At 40.4% G+C, this 20611-nt stretch overlaps 1 protein-coding gene across 2 annotated transcripts in view; it reads right to left on the reverse strand.

The window, feature by feature from the left end:
* Dhx40 (DEAH-box helicase 40) overlaps window positions 1–8354 on the reverse strand; it is a 44404-nt gene extending 36050 nt beyond the window's left edge. Inside the window, exons 1-6 of one of the 2 annotated variants that reach the window (XM_040749418.1) lie at window positions 8166–8354; window positions 7192–7359; window positions 4683–4828; window positions 2307–2426; window positions 1346–1573; window positions 889–955 (exon numbers count right to left, since the gene is read on the reverse strand). In XM_040749418.1, coding sequence (XP_040605352.1) covers window positions 889–955; window positions 1346–1573; window positions 2307–2426; window positions 4683–4828; window positions 7192–7359; window positions 8166–8277 — 841 coding nt within the window. In that variant the 5' untranslated portion in view covers window positions 8278–8354. Of the gene's footprint in view, window positions 1–888; window positions 956–1345; window positions 1574–2306; window positions 2427–4682; window positions 4829–7191; window positions 7424–8165 lie in introns of both variants that reach the window. The other variant, XM_040749419.1, reaches the window with a different exon arrangement.
* Window positions 8355–20611: the final 12257 nt, after the last annotated feature.

The following is a 20611-nucleotide window of genomic DNA, read 5'->3' on the forward strand; positions in this document are numbered from 1 at the left end:
CATTAGTATAAGGCAGAGTAAGCCATCAGTAATGAAATCACTTATTTCTGCTAGGATGCAACTAGTTAATAGCGCACACCTTTTATTCCAGCACTCAGGAGGCAGAGGCAAGCAGATCTCTGTGAGTTTGAGGCCAGCCTGGTCTACAGAGTCAGTTCTAGGACAGCCAGGGCTGTTGCAAAGAGAAAGCCTGTCTCAAAAAAGAAAAACAAAACAACAACAAAAAAACAAAACAACAAAAAAATAAATGACAGTTGGGATGTCAGAAAAAAAAGAATTAATTACTCAGAACCAGGATTACTTAGCCACTTTAGAGCTCTGTCTACAGTAACCACCCCCTCCCCCCCCCAAAAAAAACTAGTCTCCAGAGTTCAGCCCTTTCTATGAAAGAGTAGTGTAACTCACATGTATTTATTGGCGGGTCTGGCATTCTGTATACCTATTAGCTAGCAGAGAATCATAAAAAGGCAATACAACAGTTGAAAAAACAAGTTCACATATCCTAGGAGAAGGGACAGTCTGTCCACTTTGGTGCCATATTTCTTGCTTCCCAAAGGAAGACATAACCAGGTGCAGTGATGTGTGCCTGCTCTCCCAGAATAGTCTGGGCAACACATCAGGAAAGACCTCATTTCGAAAACCACGAAATCATTTTATTTACTTATTTATTTACTGAAGAATTGAGGGTTTTTGCTTGTTGCTGTTCCTCTTTGTTTTTAACATGGGCTTATCATATAACCCTGAATAGTCTTAAATCTGTAGCCTGATCTATCTTTGAACTAGCAGTAATCATCCTGCTCAGTCTCCAGAGTCCTAGGATTAGCAGTATGCACCATTATACCTGGATTACAAATTACAGTATTATTAAACTTAGTAGAGAATGCTCACCAGTCAAAAAAACTAAGATGTCTCCAGCCATTTCATTCAAATGAATATCCATGGTCACTTTCACAATCTAAAGAGAAAACAAAAAAGACAATAGTCATATGTTGGTATAAAATACTCGTTCTTCCCTTACCATATCTTCTTGCTCAAAAAAGAAAAAAAATTCAATCAGGCTTCCCAAAAGTCCTAGCATTCATGAAGGCCTGATGGCTCAGTGAGTAAGGTGCTTGCCACATAAGCTTGATGACCTTAGTTTAATCTCTAGAACCCACAGAAAGGTAAATAGAGACAAAAACTCTACAGAATTATCATCTGACCACCATATGCATGCCATGGCATATGTGAACATCCCCCCCACCCTGCAATACGTCATACACATGCAATAATAAAAATAACATGATAAATTAACAAATTACACAAGTAAATAAAATCACAGACACAAAAAGATTTTAAGTAATACCGCTTGAATATATGCAGTATTTTCTCTGTCTCGAGGGCCAATCAAATTGCAGAATTTCTCTCTGACTGGATAGAGCCTTCCAGGTATATCAAATATGGGGCAATTTCCAAAGAACGCAGAGAGCTTGGCTAGTTCCATAGTTGCTGACATCACCACCACTTTTAAATGTTCCTTCCTGTTAGGAGACTTATCTTGAAACAGCTTCTTCAGTAAACCAAATAAGATATCCTAAAAGGAAAATCTAGTAAGTCACAAATGCTAGTGTTATTAATTTATTTATTCATTTTACTTACTTACTTACTTACTTATTTTTTAATCCAGGTCTCAGTGTTTAGTTCTGGTTGGCTTAGAACTCACTAAGTAAAGCAGGCTGGCCTTCGGGTAATAGAAATCTAAATCTGCCTGCCTCTGCCTCCTGAATATAAGGAGTATTTATTTTTTGAGACAGAGTTTCAAGGGCTGTTGTGGAACTAGATATACAGTCTGGGATAACCTTGAACGTCTAATCTCCTGCTTCCACTTGCAGAGTATTGGGATTAAAGTAGTATACCACCATGACCATTTTTATGTGGTTTTGAGGACCACAGCCAGGGCTTTGTACAAGCAAGGCAAGCAGTCTACTAACTGAGCTACATCCCTAGCCCAGCTAACTTATTTTATTTGGTTTGTTTGTTGAGGAAAGGTCTCACTATGTAGCATGGGCTGGCCTGGAACTCCTCTGTAGACTATGCTGGCCTCAAACTCTTAAGAGATCTGCCTACCTCTCTGCCTCCTGAGTTCTGGAATTAAATGTGTATGCCATCATGCCCAGCCATAACATATTTAAAATAGATTGCTATTATAACCAAGGAATTTCTATTGCAAAAGATTAAAACGTAAGAGGAGGCAATTCTCACTACAGTAAACAGTTACTCCAAACAAATGAACTTCTTGTTAATTATAAAGATATTTAAATACTCACTGTAGTTAAAGTCCTTTCATGGGCTTCATCCAAAATAATGACACTGAATTTGTTAAGATTTGGATCTCCCAAAATATGTTTAAGTAAACATCCATCAGTCATGTATTTGATTGCTGTTTCCTAATATTTGAAAGCACAGTACATCAACTTGTAATATCACAAAACTTCGATGATTCCCCATTCCCAAATGCACAGACAAACCACCAAGGTCTACACTAAGAAGAACATAAAACTGTCTAACAAGGATAGTTAACTATAAAACTATAAATAGGAACTGAGAGTGCCCTGAAATAAAACAAGTCACCAATATGGAGATAAAAAGAGGTCATGGAATGTGGCAAGATAAATACCTACAGACAAGCTATGGGGGATACTTCAGTGATAGTGCAGGCATTCTCTAGCACGTACAAGGCCCTAGGTTCTATCCTCAGCAAACTAAAAAGTCTTTGCTGACTTGGTTAATTAAATAGTCAAGTTTTCCACTGACTAGAAGAACACCAAGACACAGCACTGGATGATGGGGAATGTCCTTCTGTATACTGTAAATATATGTTTCTTTTACTGGTTGATGAAAAAAAAGCTGATTGGTCAGTACCCAGGCAGGAAGTATAGACAGCGCTATCAGACAAGGAGAATTCTGGGAAGAGGAAGGCACAGAAGAGTTGCCAGGGAGACAACATCATGTAGCTGCCAAAGGAGTAACATGCTGAAGCATTCTCTGGTAAGCCAAGACCATGTGTAGAAATACATAGATTAACAGAAATGGGTTAATAATTAAAAGAGAGCCAGCCAGTAAGAAGCCTAAGCCATTGGCCAGACAGTTATAATTAATGTAACCCTCTATGTGTTTACTTGGGACTAAACAGCTATAGGAGAAGGCAGAACAGAAATTCTGTCTACAACTGGATATGTTGGCTAGTTTTTGTGAACTTGACATAAACTATAGTCACCTGAAAAGAGGGAACCTCAACTGAGAAACTGTCTCCAAAGATAGCCTCTGGGCATGTCTATAGCATTTTCTTGATTAATGATTGATGAAGGCAATACCATCCTGTGACAGATGGTCCTAGGAGATTGTATGAAAAAGCAAACTGAGCAAGCTGTGGAAAGCAAGGCAATTGACAGCTCTCCATGGCCCCTATTTCCATTCCTGCCTCTAGGTTCCTGCCTTGGCTTCCCTTAAAGACAGTATGTAAACTGTAAGTCAAAGGAACTCTCTCCTACCCAGCTTAGTTTTGGTTGGTATTTTATCACAGTAATAAAATCCAAACTAATATACCAGATTAACTCTGAAAACAGCAAAGTGTGATAAGAGGCACAAAGTAAAAATACTGTGCTATTCCACTTAGATACTTTGACTAGGCATGTCCATGGACAGAGATCAGAGCTACAGGGACTGAATACACAGTTTGTTTGACACTATAAAAAGTTCTGAAAATAGCAGTGATAGCTGAACATTGTAAACTGTGCTGGATCCAATGTCTGTATCCTGAATTATATACTTAAAATGGTTAAAATAGTAAGTTTAGGGAACTAAGCTAAGGTCCTCTGCAAGATCAGTAAGTACTCTTAACCACTGGTCCATCTCTTCAAACTTGGTGTTGATTGCATTCACATTTAAACTATTTTGTTGTAGTAATAAATGTACATTAAGATAAACAATACAGAGAACCCTGTCTTGCAAAACCAAATAAATAAATAAAAATAAACATTACTATCATTTGATAATGGACAAACTAGTTAAGGAAGACGAAAATAAGAGTCTCAGTTACCTAAGAGAGAAAGCCTTAACAATATGCAACAAAAAATAATTCTAAGGGCTGGAGAGATGCCTTAGTGGTTAAGAATACTTGCTACTTTTTTTTTTTTCCAGAGAAGAGGGATTCAGTTCCCAGCAACCATAAGGTAGACACCATCTGTAATTCTAGTTCTAGGCATCTGCTGTCCTCTTCTGGACTCCTTAGGCATTATACATGATGCACGTATAATACACAGGCAGGCAAAATACATTCATAAAAAGTAAAAAGCAAAACAAAAAACTTACTTTTTGTAGAGTAAGAGGATTGAACTCAGGTCCTCATGTTTACAAGGCAGGTTCTTTACCAACTGAGCTATCTCCCCAGGCCATATCTCACCCCACCCCCATTCCTTTAAGATTATTTATTGATTTGCTTTTTATGAAGGAGCTAACTAGCCCACTTGGGGAGTTCAAGGTCAGTGAGAGACTTGTGTCAAAAACAACACACACATTGGCACTCAAAAATTATCCTCTGACCTCTACACATCTGTGCATACACAACATCACAGAAAGACAAAATAAGGGCTAGAGATGTAAGTTTATAGTACTTTTAATGTATACCAGTAAAACTTTTGTACCTTGGAGCTACAATCATCAAAACGAACTTGGTATCCTACTTTAGATCCCAAGGTGCATTTCATTTCTTCAGCAACTCTCTGAGCAACTGATATGGCAGCTACTTTTCGTGGCTGAGTCACACCAATCATACCATATTGTGAAAACCCTATCAAAACCAGAAAACAGAAACACACAAAGTTAGTTAGCAAAGGTTTCTTCCTACTGAACAAAAATTAAAATTGTTCCTGGTCAGTCAATACAAATGGTATGAATGTTTCCAGAAGAAAATTCTCCAAATTAGCAACATGCTATAGTATGTTTGTAAATATACTACAAACAAATCTATTAATTCAAAACAGAAATGCACATTCAGGGACCAAAAGATGGTTCACCAGGTAAACACACTTACCTGATGACCTGCGTTCCATCCCAGATGCCACAGTAGCAGAGAACTGACTCCCTAAAGCTATCCTCTGACTTCACATGCACACTGTGACACACGTGTCTATACACACATATAGTGATAGCATACAAAAGGAAATTAATTAAAAAATATACATCCATAGCCATTCTAAATGTAATTAGGTTTCAGGTTTTTACTTTTCAGTTTTTTTTGTTTTTTTTCGAGACAGGGTTTCTCTGTGGCTTTGGAGGCTGTCCTGGAACTCGCTCTGTAGTCCAGGCTGGTCTCGAACTCACAGAGATCCGCCTGCCTCTGCCTCCAGAGTTCTGGGATTAAAGGCGTGCGCCACCAATGCCCGGCTTACTTTTCAGTTTTTAAAAACATTTAAGTAGTAAGTAGAGGATTCCGTAGGTTTGTCTCTTTGCTTGTTTTACTTTTTTGACAACATCTCATTATATTATCATACTGGTCTCAAATTAAGCTCTACCAATCTTCTTGGTGCCACCTCCCAAGTAGCTGGTACTATAGGCATAAACACTGCACCTTCCATAAGAAATGTAAAACTGGCCAGGCGGTAGTGGCGCCCGCCTGTAATCCCAGCACTCGGGAGGCAGAGGCAGGCGGATCTCTGTGAGTTCGAGGCACGGTTAGATCGACAGCCTCCAAAACAATACAAAGAAACCCTGTCTCGTAAAAACTAAAAAAAAAAAAAAGACATGTAAAACTGAAATAAAAAACCCTCCACACCCTCCCTAAATTTTACTTCGCCACAGAGGTAAACCTGGACTTAAATATACCACCTTTCCATAAATTTTTGCAGACATTTTAGTCATTCTAATATTTATGAAAATGGAGATGCAACATATAGTTGGTAGCTCTTTTTTCTTTTTTCTTTTTTTTTTTTTTTTTTTGGTTTTTACGAGACAGGGTTTCTCTGTATTGTTTTGGAGGCTGTCGGTCCAGCCTGGCCTCGAACTCACAGAGATCCGCCTGCCTCTGCCTCCCGAGTGCTGGGATTAATGCTCCACCACCGCCCGGCTCTTTTTTCTTAATAACATGTAAAACATTGGTGTGCCTTAGCAGATGTCTAAGTAGGCTTGATGCAGCACATTAGGATAATATAAGGGCCAGGCGTGATGGAGGCCAGGATGAACAGCTTATGGAAGCCATTCTCAAAAAAGTTAAGGTTTAAAAGATACGTTGTTAAGCCGAGTGGTGGTGGCGGCGGCACACACCTTTAATTCCAGCACCCAGAAGGCAGAGGCAGGCGGATCTCTGTGAGTTCCAGACCAGTTTGGTCTATAAGAGCTAGTTCCAGGATAGCCTCCAAAGCCACAGAGAAACCCTGTCTCGAACGCCCCCCCAAACTGTATGTATGTATGTATGTATGTATGTATGTATATAGTGTGTATATCTCTGTATTTGAATGTGCACATTCAGGTCCCCAGGGGTCCAGAAGAGGGTGTCAGATTCCCCAGAGATGGAGTTACAGGTGGTTGCTGGAAACCAAAGTCTGGACTCTAAAAAAGCAGCAAGAGCTCTCATCTGCTGAGCCATCTCTCCAGATCCCCCCAAATTAATTTTTATTTTAATATGAATCATATCCAAAATGATTTTGCTCCTTTCCAACCTTATGATACAGAATGTTGTCATACTGGTGAGACAGATACCTTATCGATAATTTGTTAGCTTGATGCTGATAGAATCTGAGAACATTTACCTGATAAAACTCTGAAGAAAGAATAAAAAAACAGCAGAGATCAACAGTCATTTCCCTTCAGGACTGTTTCAGTTCTCACTGGTCAACAAGATAACCTTATTCTGAGAAGAAAGTTCGCATTTGCCTGCTATCCAAAGCTGGCCTGGAATTCACTATGTACACTGTTAGGCCCTGCCTCTGTCTAACAAGTGTTGGGATCAAAAGCATGCACCATCACACCCAGCAATTAAAATGAAGAGAAAAAAAAGCCACCAACCATTCCTGAGCCTGAAATAAAGCGAAGGAGACATAGGGAGGTTGGGGAAATGGGAAAGTTAGGGCAAAAATGGCCATTTATACACTACACCTTAAAAAAGTTTCGTTTTGTTTCTCTCATGCTTCCAGTTTTATCCAAGAGTAAAATTACCTGCTTCATAAAGGTATTTAGGGAGCTGAGTTGTTTTACCACTTCCTGTGTTCCCAGTGACAATGAGGAACGAGTTGTCCCTCACAGCTTGAATAAGCTTTTTTCTTTGTTTCTGAATGGGAAAAGTTGGCGTTGTCCCTCCCTCCTGCGATGTGCATCCTTTTTCTTCTGCAACAACACAAAAACAACTGTGCAATTAAAGGACCTGTGACGATCTGCCGATGTCTCAGAACTGAAAGAAGAAAAGCAAAGGGATCACACAACTGCAAGAATCCATTCATGACTTTTCAGTTGAGTCACCTATGTACAAATCACATGTGAAAGTTTATAAACTCACAACAACTTTTTGGGAAAAATCAGACAACTTCAACGTTGTTGATGTGCAACTCAATGTACTTGACAAGTCAGTCTAGCACTAGGCAGCATGAATGCGTGCGTACCTACACAGAAGCACAAAACTCAGTTTTATTAGGCAGCAGACCCACACCCTGAACACAGTGGAACAACTCTCAGAAGAATAAGAAGCCACCTGTATTTGCTTCTGATTCACGGTTCAAGTTAGGTCCCTGTTCAGAGTGACTGATATCCCAGAAGGCCAAGTGGTGGGTAACCATGGAAACTGGCTCCTGGAAACGGGCTCCCTTCATACCGTACCCAAAGGCAGGCTGGCGGCCCGGCGAAGGGGAGGGGGATGAACGAGTAGAGAACAAAGGCTTTATGAGGTTGTTGAAGAACAGAACGCGTTTGGGCGTTCGGGTCCACTTTCTTACCCCCCGGCGAGGTTTTCACCCAACTTGGGTTTGGGACCGCCCCCCTCTACAGCAAAGTGCTCACAAGGACGCAAAGTTCGCCTTCAGGCTTGACAGACCAAGAGAACGCCAGAGCCTCCTCCCCATCTCCTCTGCCACCCAGAGATGTACTTTTCGCCCCGCAAATAACTCCCGCCGGTTGCCGCGGCGTCCCGCGGACCGCACCTCTGTCAGCGATGCGAGCAGCTGACGGACGCTCTTCCTGGAGCTCTCTTGGTCGTTCGCCCTCCTCCTGCCGCCTTGGCGCCCTGCCCGCGACTGCGGGAAACCGGGACATAGACCCTGTCCGGAGAAGAGGCAAGCACGTCCACCGAGCTGAGGAGATGGGAGGGGAGAGACGAGGGCGCGCCCTGATGACGTAGGGGTGTTTACTTCCGCGCGTGCGACTGGCAGCGAGGGGAGGAGGAGCGGCTCGATGACGTGGCGCCGTCCGCTTGGATGCACACAGGCCCGCGCTCTTGGGGGCCCCGAAGCCCCGCCCCCAGAGGCGTCCCGCCCACTGCCACGTGCCTCCCCTGAGCTGCGAAGCCTAGCACCTGGAGCTGGTTCCCGGTTTGTTTGGGTATTTTTTTTCCTTTTGTAAAAAACTTCTAGGGTGACATAAGGCAGAGCTACTCGTCCTTTAGGTGCCACGCCATCACCACAGTCTCCTCTGTTTCCGTACACATCATTCTAGTTGACCCTCTCCCAGGAGCTGCAGCCATCCTACACTGTGACCTTGGGCAACTCACTGTCCTATCTCCTTATCAAGACACACAGTAACTGAGTTTCCCGCCAACTTCTAGTTCTGTGGTTTTCAAACCTTAGATTATCACGCTCTTTCACGGAACTCTGCATTTACGTTTATCTGCATGTTTTCCATGCCCTCCCAGTCGCTGGGAAAGACCACGGGAGGCAAACTTTAAGAACGCTATTGTTCGTTGTACACCCTGCAGGTAGCAGTGACTCGGGTGGACAATCAAGATTTGTTGAGGATAGATCAATAAATAACGTGTTTTAGACATAAGCTGGCTTTTAATGGAAGTGTAAATTCCTTAGGAAACAGAACTGCTGAAAATCCTACAGATACACAGTATCCGAGGTGTGTGTGTGCGCGCGCGCGTGTGTGTGTGTGTGTGTGTGTCAGAAAAGGTATTTTGGGGGCTTGGTGTATAGTTAAATGGTAAAGTACACATCTATGTGTTCAATCCCCAGAACCACACATAAACTTTATCAAAGCTGAGTGTGATGGTTTGCATCCATGGCTCCAGTACTTAGGAAGCTGAGGCAGGAGAATTGCTATGAGTTCCAAGCCACCATTAGAGTACAGAATGAGACTGTCTTAAAGAAAGAGGAGGTGGATGAATGGGAGAGGGAGAAAGACATGAAGGGAAGGGGGTGGGGAGAGGAATAAAGGGAAGGGAAGAAAAGGAAGGAGAGATGATCTGGACCAGTCCTTCAGTTAAAATACCTGCTGATTCTTTAAGTAAAGTCAATTGTAAAAACATGTGAAGACAACTGCCTCTTACACACAAACACACACACACACACACACACACACACACTCACCATGTAGCTGTAGCCCAGGCTAACCTAGAACTCATGATCTTCCTGCCTCAGCTACCCAAGTGCTGGGATTACAAGTATATGTCATCACATCCTTTCTTCTTCTTGCACTTTTCAATAGTTCCTGCTGTTAAAATTAATCAAAATTTACAGGAAAGCAACAGAAATCTACCACTTCACCTCTCAACCCAACTCTTTGACCAAGCTGAAAAAGACATACAGTTACTAGAATTCAAGACTTTGTTTTAAAGAGTATATGTACCAATTCCTTTTCAATGGAACTGACCAACAACTTTTTTTTTTTTTTTTTTTGGTTTTACGAGACAGGGTTTCTCTGTATTGTTTTGGAGGCTGTCGGTCCAGCCCGGCCTCAAACTCACAGAGATCCACCTGCCTCTGTCTCCCGAGTGCTGGGATTAAAGGCGTGCACCATCACTACCCGGCGACCAACAACTCTTAAAGTGCAAATTTATCATATTTTGAATGATAGCAAATCAGTGTAACCTTCTAACAGCTTTGGTAACAGCAATAGCCATGGTAATGAGAAAACAACTAGGTTCCTCCAAAGCATTAAAACCATCTCCAAACCTTCTGCTTTCTATTGGGAATTCAAACTATTGTGTCAGAAAAGAGCAAAATATACCTTTGTGGCAATGCTATGAAGGCATTGATGACTCAGTATTTCAGTACAGGACCAGCTATTTCACAAAGCCACTTGCCCAGAAAATAAGCAGAATCATTTCAAACCAATAATGGTTACCATTTGCAAAGCAATTTGTAGTTAAATGTTTAAGACAAAAGTATTCTTTATTTTTTTGGCAGGGGGGGGCCAGGACTAACTATATATTCCTATATAGCCTTGGATAGCTTGGAACTCAATATGTAGGTCTTGAACTCACAGAGATTTGCCTGTCAAGGGTGATGGGATTAGATGTTACTATTTTCTGGTTTTCACATGTGAGGATGAAACTTCCAAAGCTTTCTCTTTGTGACAAAAAAGAGAGATAAGAAAGCTAAGAATCAAAATCAGACTAATAACACTATACCAAAGTGAGAAATGGTATTGCCTAAATGAGGCATTTTCTTCCAATGTTTGTAACTCTTATAGAATTGACTTAATGCATTGAAAACCACCTAGGGACAATTTCTCTACTGCCCACCAGTTCCTGAATAACCACTCAGAGGCTTAATGTTAATTATAATTATTTGGCTGATGGCTCAGGCTTATTATTGGCTAGCTCTCACATTTAAATTAACCAATTTCTACTAGTTCATATTTTTACCACAAGGCTTGTTACCACACATCTTGCTTCTCTAGTGGTTGCTGGCATCTCCCCAACTCTGCCTATTTTTTCCTAGGATCTTTGCTTGGATTTCCTGCTTGGCTCTATTCTACCTGGCTGTTAGCCAAATCAGTTTCTTTATTAGCCAATGGTAATGAAACATATTCATAACATACAGAGGGGAATTCTACATAAGCCAAGAATGAAGGAAAATAAAAAGCAGAGAGTCCAAATGTTAACTGTTATTTTCACAGCCAAGGCCACATAAAATATGTCACCATTAATGACCTAGAGCTATTCCTAATGGAAAGGTTATTTCTTGAACATTGGGCTTACAAATTACAGTAGCAAACTAAACACAAACACAGAGTGAAAAGGGGAAATGTGTAGGTTGAATTTGAAAGAAACTTCTGCATTCCCAACATCATTGAATCTATGTCTACTTACCTTTGAATCAGGAGAAAGATCAAAAGAAGAGATAAATAAAGAAAAAGAAGTATGGATTGCACCTCGCTGCTATTGCTTCAGTGTGCAGTCTTTTAAAACATTCTTGATTCCATGCACTCTATTTCTGAGCATTGAGGACTCAATTGTAAAGACTTACAAAAATACAACAACATGATTACATCATCTTCAGGAAAGAAAGGGAAATACAGGATCCTTGCTGTGATGGTTAAAGAGCCCCAAAATTTTCATTCACTAGATTGCAATAGTGAGTAAAAGCACTTGTGCACACTCACCCCCCCACATTGTACACACTCACACACGTAATAACAAATAATTGACTATTTTAAAGTAAAAGCAATTCATGAAGCAAAAATATCATGTATGTTATTTATATAATAGCTAACAGAGTTACAAACACCATAACAGAACCTGATGGCTCATGGTTCATAGAAAGAGTAAAAAATAGTATCAAAATACATGGATTTTTGTAAAGTTCACTAATTTTATTAAAGTAAGGATTGTTTTGTTTATGTAAAAAGAAGCAGACAGAATCTGTACTGTACATGGGTGAAAAAATAATTAGAATACAGACTGAAAACATACTTCATGAGTTTGTTGATCACTGGTTAGAATGAATGAGGTAAGTAGAAGGAAGAGAAAAGAAGGGAATGTTAGAGGTGCCAGTGTCTATGTGATGATTGGGAAAACGCTTGGATAGGCATGGTGGTGCATGCCTTTAATTCCAGCTCTTGGAAACAGAGGCAGGAGGATCTCTGTGAGTCTGAGGCCATTCTGGTCTACACATCAAGTTCCAAGCCAACCAAGGCTACAAAGAGAGACCCTGCCTCAAAAAGAAAAGACTTGGTTGGTGAAATTGCATGAGATATAGCAGAACATGTTTAGGAGTATTGAAACAGGCATGGAAGAAGTCACATTTTAAGAATTGTGGAGTTTGGTATTATAAATTTACAAATTTCAAGCCTTAAAGATCAGTCTGATTCTCTGTATTTTCCTTCCTCACCACATTTTTTTCATTTGGCTGGTAAAGTGAGGACCTTCCTCCCCAACTCTCACCAAGGCAAAAACAAAGACCCAAGGGTGTTCCTGAGCAAAGGACCCAACTCAAGCCTCCTGTATTTCATCAGTATCTGGGCCTTGTGAGAATACAAAGAGACGGGAGGTGTGGTGAGGCAAGGATTGACAGAAAGGATAAAGAACTCTCAAGTGGACTAGAAAAGGAATTTTTGAGGTTGTTAGAAAAGATCCAATGGAAGGGATTCAAGAAAACAAGCCAAGCCGGGCGTTGGTGGCGCACGCCTTTAATCCCAGCACTCGGGAGGCAGAGGCAGGCAGATCTCTGTGAGTTCGAGGCCAGCCTGGTCTACAGAGTGAGTTCCAGGACAGCCTCCAAAACAATACAGAGAAACCCTATCTCGAAAAACCAAAAAAAGAAAAAAAAAGAAAGAAAGAAAGAAAACAAGCCATCCTCGGATGTAGATCTCTTTTAAAAGTAAGCAGGGGTCAGCAAGGTGGCTCACCGGTTTGTGGTCATGGTGTTGAAAGCACATATTATGGAGGAGACGATCTGAGGAACACAATGGAGCTAGAATGATGGAGAAACTATTTGTGGCTAGCAACAAACAAACTAAGCGTTGGAAGTTGAGGAAATACCAATACATGCTAGATACAGCTTCAAGACAAAGAAGAATACAAAGGTTCTACTAGATCAAAATACTATTAATTAAGGAATTTTGAGAAAGATGCAAAAATGAACATTTTATCTCTAGCTATGGTCTCTGTAAATCTTGAAGTTGCCTGAAGGTGGCAAGCTGGGTTTGAGAAACTTCAACAGCAACATTATTTAAAAGAAAAATTAAACACTTTTCAGTATGGATTACAAAATCAAGAAAGTGGAAAAAAATCAAAACCAAAGTAATCATTTTTAAAGCTTGTTTTGAGACAGGTTTGACAAGGTAGGCCAGCCTGGTTGAACTCACAGAGATCTGCCTGTCTCTGCCTCCTGGGTACTGGGATTACAGGTGTGTACCGTAAGTTCTGTATTGTTTAAATTTTATACATAGTTAATATATGCACATTTAGTGGTGCAACTTCTTTTCATTACTTTAATATTCTAATTTGTATTGTCCTTGACTTTTCAATTGTAATGCAATTTCTTCATAGGAAAAAAATGGGGCTGACAAGTATTTCTTACCATTAAAATCTATACTCAGCATTATTAAAAGTCTTGTATCAAATGGTCAGGCTTATTAAGATTTAATTTGAAGACGTCATTTTAACAAGTAATTGTGTGAGTCATGTCATTTATACACAGTAGCATGACCAATGTAATCAATAGATAAGAAACAGATGCTGCCAAGATGGCTCAACAGGTAAAGGCATTTGCCACCAAGTCCCACAACTTGAGTCCTACCCCTGGAATCCACACAGTGGAAGGAGGGAACCATCTTTCTCAGGATGACCTCTGACCTTCACATCTTTGGTGGCCTGTGTACACCCATATGCATATACACCTACACGTGATAAACAAATGTTCTCAGAACTACAGAATAGTTACACCACTGTCTTGATTGATACTTTAACTTTACTTTTAATTGTATGTGTATGTCTGGGTGGGGTATGTGCACTTGACAAGAGTGTAGGTGTCTGAGGACAGAGTTTGACTTTAATATACGACACTCCAGAGGACCCACCAAGGACCGCCAGGCCACAGGAGGCATGCTAGTCTGCTGCAGAGATGTATTTGACCCTGAGACTCCACATGTTTTTGAGGACTCTCCTCTCTTTAACATCATCAGTTCACAAATCCTTCTAAACCACTGGAAATGACTTTAAACAAGAGCAGAGCCAAGCATGGAGAAATGTAAACATTTTGCATCCACTCAAAAGGAAATATAGTCCTCAAAGGGAAGGCACTTCTTACTTGACCGAAAAAGGATTGCTACCTTAAATTGACAAGTTTGTTTGGCTTTTCCTTATCATTATGGAGCAAGACAGAAGCTTGCAAATAAAATGGGTCCATCTAAGAAAATAAAAAGCAGCAGTTTCTTTGTATATTGGAATTATAATGTGGGTAAATTTCTGAGCCGCTATACATACGCATGCGTGTGGGTGCCAGTGTGGATGCTGACACACACTTGTGTGTGCACATATGCAGTTCAGAGGACAGACTCTGCTGTCGTTCCTTAGGCACTGTCCTTTTTTGAGACAGGGTTTCTCATTGCCCAGGAACTCACCAAGTAGACAAGGCTGGCAGACCAATGAGTCAGTCAGTCAGTCAGTCAGTCAGTCTCTCTCTCTCTCTCTCTTTCTCTCTTTCTCTCTTTCTCTCTCTCTCTCTCTCTGTGTGTGTGTGTGTGTGCGCGTGCACACTTGCTTCTGTGTCTGTGTGTGGGTGTGACTGTCTCTGCCTCCCCAAGGCACCACCATAGCTGGATATTTTCACGGGGGCTCAGAGGCACTCATTTTGGTCTTCCAAGCACTTTACTGAGTTAGCCTTGGCCATATACATTTTTGCAGGATTTATTATTCCTGATCTTCTACTCCTGATGTTAATACTGTTCATTAATTTGCATATATTACTTCCCTTTTGAAATTAACTACGGCCCAGGTTGTATGGACCAAGGAGAGTCCAGACATGTTATCTACCATGTATTCTGGAAATGGCGGATGTAAAGCACATGCTTTACATCAGTAAAATTAAGAAAAGATTCTTTTCTTTGTCATTACAAGAAAATGCCTACCCTGCCATTCTGTGTTCCCTTCTGCTTTGTTTTCCTTTCCTCTGCTTTAAATGCACTTACAATTAGAGCCATACAAAGCCACGGGTACTGTGATCATTCCTTGCCACCCAGGCCATTCCCCCCAGGGAATGCAGAACATTTAATAAGCCTGTCCAGCATCTAATAACAAAGGAGAGACACGTGGCAGATCATGATAATGATTTTTTGTCTTTATGGAAAGATGAAAGAAGAGCCTGACCTTGCATAATAATAATCACTTTGTTATTCAGAGAACTTAACTGGCATCTCATGCATTTTAATGTGCCATCCATTTTCTCACGACTTCTCCCCACAACGCTCTGTGAGCCTTTACAGGACTTCATTCCCTTATCTCTTAATTTCCTCCAAGGAAATTATTCTACCTAAGCCAGAAGACTTCAGGGTGTTGCCTTTCTGTTGGCTTGGTCAGTAAACTAGTCTTTGTTGACATTAAATAACCTATAACTGTCACACTGTGCACCAACAGGTTTTGTACTTGTTCTGCCTTAATGTAGTTTGCTTGAATGTTTTTTTAAAATTTATTACAAAATAACCTGGAACATTCTGTGATCACAAATCTGTGCCTTTTTACAGGAAGCACAATTAGTGGCATTCATGAAGGTCAGTCTTTTCCAAGTTCTGGAGTATATTTGGTCTTTCTTCTTCATTCTTCTTTAGCAGGCACAACTCATTCTGAAATTCAGTTCTGCATTATGTACAGACAGCACAATAAAATTACATAACACAACTTGATTTCTGTATTCAATGAAGTATCTTAGTCAAGAATTTCCAAACAGAAAGTCCTCATAAGAATTTGCATCATATTAAGGGTAATCTTCTGAGCTGGGTGTAATGACATATGCCTTTAATCCCAGCACTTGGGAGGCAGAAACTGGTTCAAGGACAGCAGCCTGGTCTACATAGTGAGATCCAGGACAGTCAGACCTAAATAGTGAGACTTTGTCTTAAAAAAATAAAACAAAAATGTTATCTTTTGCAGAAAACAAACCTGTGGTTTCATGGGCTGCAGGTGGATGGTGGAGCTTGACTTCAAAGAGATGGAGGGGATTCCACAATGTGGAACTATTTTCTCCATATGTTGACTATGGTGGAGTGTACTGTGTATAACTGTCAAAGAATTACACATTTAAAACTGGTGAATTTTATTACTGCAAGAGCAAGGTAAATTGGAGAGGATTGAGTTAACTCCATCCTCAGAGAAAGCCACCCTGAGAAATTCCCTGGGTGGCACAAGGCTGATTCAGCTCCAGCCAAGAACCCAATAACAGTTCAAAGGAGCACCCAAACTGTCCCACCCTGGACAAAGTGACCCCATCTGGGTGGTCAGGCAATGACTAATTTTGGTAAATGACATCGTTTCACCACACTTGTCCTTGTGGGCAACTGTTAGTAACAATTTTGAAATTCCCCTAGCCCCCATGTCAATGAATCCAAAGGTCACCTACTTTAACACAATCCTGAACAGCCAAGGTACATACCACCATGCTTGCAGTTTTTTCCTTTATAAACTCCTTGCAATTGAGACCAGGCACCCTTTTTCCTGCAGCTGCTGTGCCAGTTTGCTGGACATAGTACCTGCCGAGGCTTGTAACTTAACATTAAACCTTACACGTTTGCACCAGTGAGTCTGCTTCTTGGTAGTCTTTTTTTGGGGGGTTTCACGAACTTGGCATAAAATTAAATGTAAATTATACCCCAATAACAGCAACTAAAGAGCCTGGCAGTGGTGACACATGCCTTTAATCCCAGCACTCAGGAGGCAGAGGAAGGTGGATCTCTGTGAGTTCGAGACCAGCCTGGTCTACAACAGATAGCTCCAGGACAGCCTCCACAGCCACAGAGAAACCCTGTCTCGGAAAATAAAAACCAACCAAAGAATATCCCATGTTGAAAACAAATGTTCCTTATAGAGAATAACTGACAATAAATGTTATTTAACAACAGACTGGTGTGTTCGTTACATGACTGATGATACCAGGAAAAGTGTGGGGCTAGAAGAGGATTTGAGATGATTTTGCATTCCATAAGGCAGTGCTTTCAACATTGGTTCAACTTTAGAAACACAGCCAGCCACCAAGAAGTTCAGGCTTACCTCAGAGAGAGAGAGAGAGAGAGAGAGAGAGAGAGAGAGAGAGAGAGAGAGAGAGAGAGAGAGAGAGAGAGAGAGATATCCTTTTTTTTTCTTGCCTTCCTCTGCTCTTTACTCGCACTTCAGAGCTGACCTAATGAGAGACCTGAGTTTGCATGACTGGACGAATGTTCCTCCTTAGATGTCCATGTGCATTCCTGTCTCACTCCATTGAGTTCCCGCTCAGGCTTCCTTCACAAAGAGGACTTTCCTGAGCATGATTTCTTAGACAGCGCCTGTTGGTCCTCTCCTTTTGATTTTTGCTCAAATCACTAATGATTAGCTCATATTATTTTATAGTTGTCATTTATGTAAACTCTGTGGGAAGAGCGGTGAGTGGCGAAGGGAAAGTATAGTGTAGTGCTTATCTAGTGTTTGCAAAGCCCTGGGTTCAATCCCTAACAAGGAAGGATGGACAACCAAAAGAAAGAGGGGCTGGCAAGAGGGCTCAGTGGGTAAGAGCACTTCCTAGATAAGCAGAGGACCTGAGCTCCAATCCCCAGCAACCACAAAGAAAATAGTCACGATCGTGGACCCATGCCTGTCACCCCAGAAATGGGGGAAGTGGGACGCAGGAAAGTATCTAGAGCTTGCACACCCAAAAATAAAATTTTAAAGGAAGGAAGAGAAAAACAAAAGGAGAAAGCAGAGAAGACCATCCTTGGAAAAGGGCCCATACGATTTATTCACTGTGGTGGGTCTTGTCTTAGTCAGCTCTCCAGTACTATAGCAAAGCAGCCGAGATAAATAACTTACAAAGAAAAGGGCTATAGCAGTATTTCTCTTTAAAAAAATAATTTTTGAGCTGGGCAGTGATGGTGTACACCTTTAATCCCAGCAATCGGGGGAGAGAGAGGCAGGTGGATCTCTGGGAGTTTCAGGCTGGCCTGGTCTACAGAGCAGGTCCCACGACAGCCAGGACTGTATACAGGTACTCTACCTCAAAAAGAAATTCATTTTCAGAACTGGGAATTAGACCTAGATCCTCACATGTAGTAGACAATGTTTTTTGTTTTTTTGGATCATAGCTTTGGCTCCATTCCTTTAGGCATTCTGTGAGACAACACACCCAGGTGAGAGCACATGGCAGAGAACAAAGCCATTTAAATCCAGAGACAGAGAGCAAAAGTGGGAATAAGGACGTTGTTTTTAACTATGTTGTTCTATTTACCAATAAAGACTCAGGAGTCAGATGTTGGGGTGAAAACTTGCTTGATCAGAGAGCCCAAGAAGCAAAAATGGCAGCTATTCAGGTTTTGGTCAGAAACCCAGCAAGAGCACTCCTCTCCACCAACCCAAACCAAAGATAAAGACCATGAATGTCTCAGGCCCTCCCTACACCTTCCTTTGTCCATCTTTCTAGATTCCTGCTCCTCCATCTCTCTGTGGTTAATTCTTGTCAACTAGATGCTGCCTCCACCCCTGAGCCAAGGTTGATTTTATTAACCCAGTCTTGGGGTTTCACAATTTAAACACTAACACAGTAAAATTACACACAATAAGAAAAGTTATCAGGTATTGGTTAAGATAAAATAAATGTTTTTTAAGTCTAACACAGTAAAATTATATGCAATAAAAATATATATCAGGTAAGAATTACATTCACAATGTCAAGTTCATTTGTATTTGGCAAATTCAGAGAAAAGTATCTATTGTCTTGATGAGTCCAAAGATTTACAGCTAAACCATTTTCTATCACAACTTGAATTACCAGCCTAAAAAAAATATCCTTTTAAACCTTAAACCAATTTTTAAATAAACAACTTAAGCTTTTATGTGTCTTAACCTTGTAAACTTTACAGCTCTTTTGTGTTTCTTTTTTGAATTTGATAACAAAGAAAACAGTATAACTATCTAGTATTCAACCTCTATGAGATACCTATAAAGGATAAAATATTACCTGAGTAAACAGAAAGTACCCTTTTATCCTATCATTCCTATATCCCCCCCCTTTTCTTTCTTTTCATCCCTCATCCACATTTTTTTCAACAATATATAGAAGAGAAAAGATAGAGGAAAGAAAAAGAAAGAAATTCCGTAATCCAACCTCCTTTGTTTAGTTTTCTCCTTGACTATGACCATTAGCAACTTGCAACTAACCCCCTAAACAAAAACAAACATCCATAATCCACCAAACAACCAAAAACCACCCAACTAACTCTTGGGAATGTGGACATTGTGTTCCCAAAATTATTTCCTGTAGTCAGGCAGTGGTGGAGCATGCCTTTAATCCCAGCACTCAGAAGGTAGGGCAGGTGGACCTCTGTGAGTTCGAGGCCAGCCTGAGTTCCAGGACAGGCTCCAAAACAATACAGAGAAATCATATCTCAAAAAAACAAAAAAAAGAGTGAAAATAAAATCAAAGGATTATGAGATTAGTAGCAATAGACTAGTCCCTTACTTTTGGGGGCTCATCTGACATGAGACAGAGATTTTAGATTTTCCTTTAACAAGCATGCATGTGTTTAGAGAAGGAGAGAGCCGCACTCCAACTGCAAAGTCAGCTTTGAATTTTCATTGAACTGGAAGCACAAAAAGACTATTTGACTTTTATGTTTGCAGAGAGCAACAAAAAAAAATGCTTTGGGAAGATTTATGAAATTCTACCCTGTTGAAGGTAGGCTATACCATTAGACCAACTTACTCTTTTTTTTAGGACATTTTTCTCTTGATGTTTTGTCCGTCCTCTTCAGCTGCCTCATTTGTTGAGTGTTCTTCAGATTCCTTAGTTGGATACTTTTATTCTCCTGGAAAGACAAAAACAAAACCATGCTCCAATCCTAACTTTGGGGAATCCCTTTTTTACATCTTTGTTAAGGCAAAATGGTTTTTGACAATAGAAAAAGTATTATTTTTTAATAATTTTTTCATACCTGGTCAAATGAGAGGCATTTGTTAGTCTTATAAATCAGTTTAAATTGAATGGCCATGCTATTTGTTGAACTCTTATCTCTCCTAATAAAGAGGTCTCTCCTATTCAAATCTAACTTTATCAATCTTCAATGGTATTCATAACTTTTCTTCTCTTGTGGAAACAAAAGCAACACCCTTTCCCAAACTGTAATACATATCCTGGTTTCCATTCGGAGATCAACACATCTTTAAATTATATAAGCTGATTTAATTAAGCAGTTTTTTTCAACTATCCCGTGTCTTTCCCCAGTGTTTGTCCCTTTTCATTGGCATTTAAAACATTTAAAGTTAACAAAGTCCTGTGTATTCTATCTCTGGGGGTCTTTATTACACCTTTCTGCTTATTAAGTATATCTCTTAAAGTGTAATTAGATCTTTCTAATAACTACTTGTTCTATAGGATTGTGTGGTACACCTGTAATATGCTTTATATTGTAATATGAAAAAAATTGTTTCATTTTACTAGAGACATATGCTGGAGCATTGTCAGTTTTA

This window comes from Mesocricetus auratus, unplaced genomic scaffold (genome assembly GCF_017639785.1).
Source record: "Mesocricetus auratus isolate SY011 unplaced genomic scaffold, BCM_Maur_2.0 Super-Scaffold_100007, whole genome shotgun sequence".
NCBI lineage: Eukaryota > Metazoa > Chordata > Mammalia > Rodentia > Cricetidae > Mesocricetus > Mesocricetus auratus.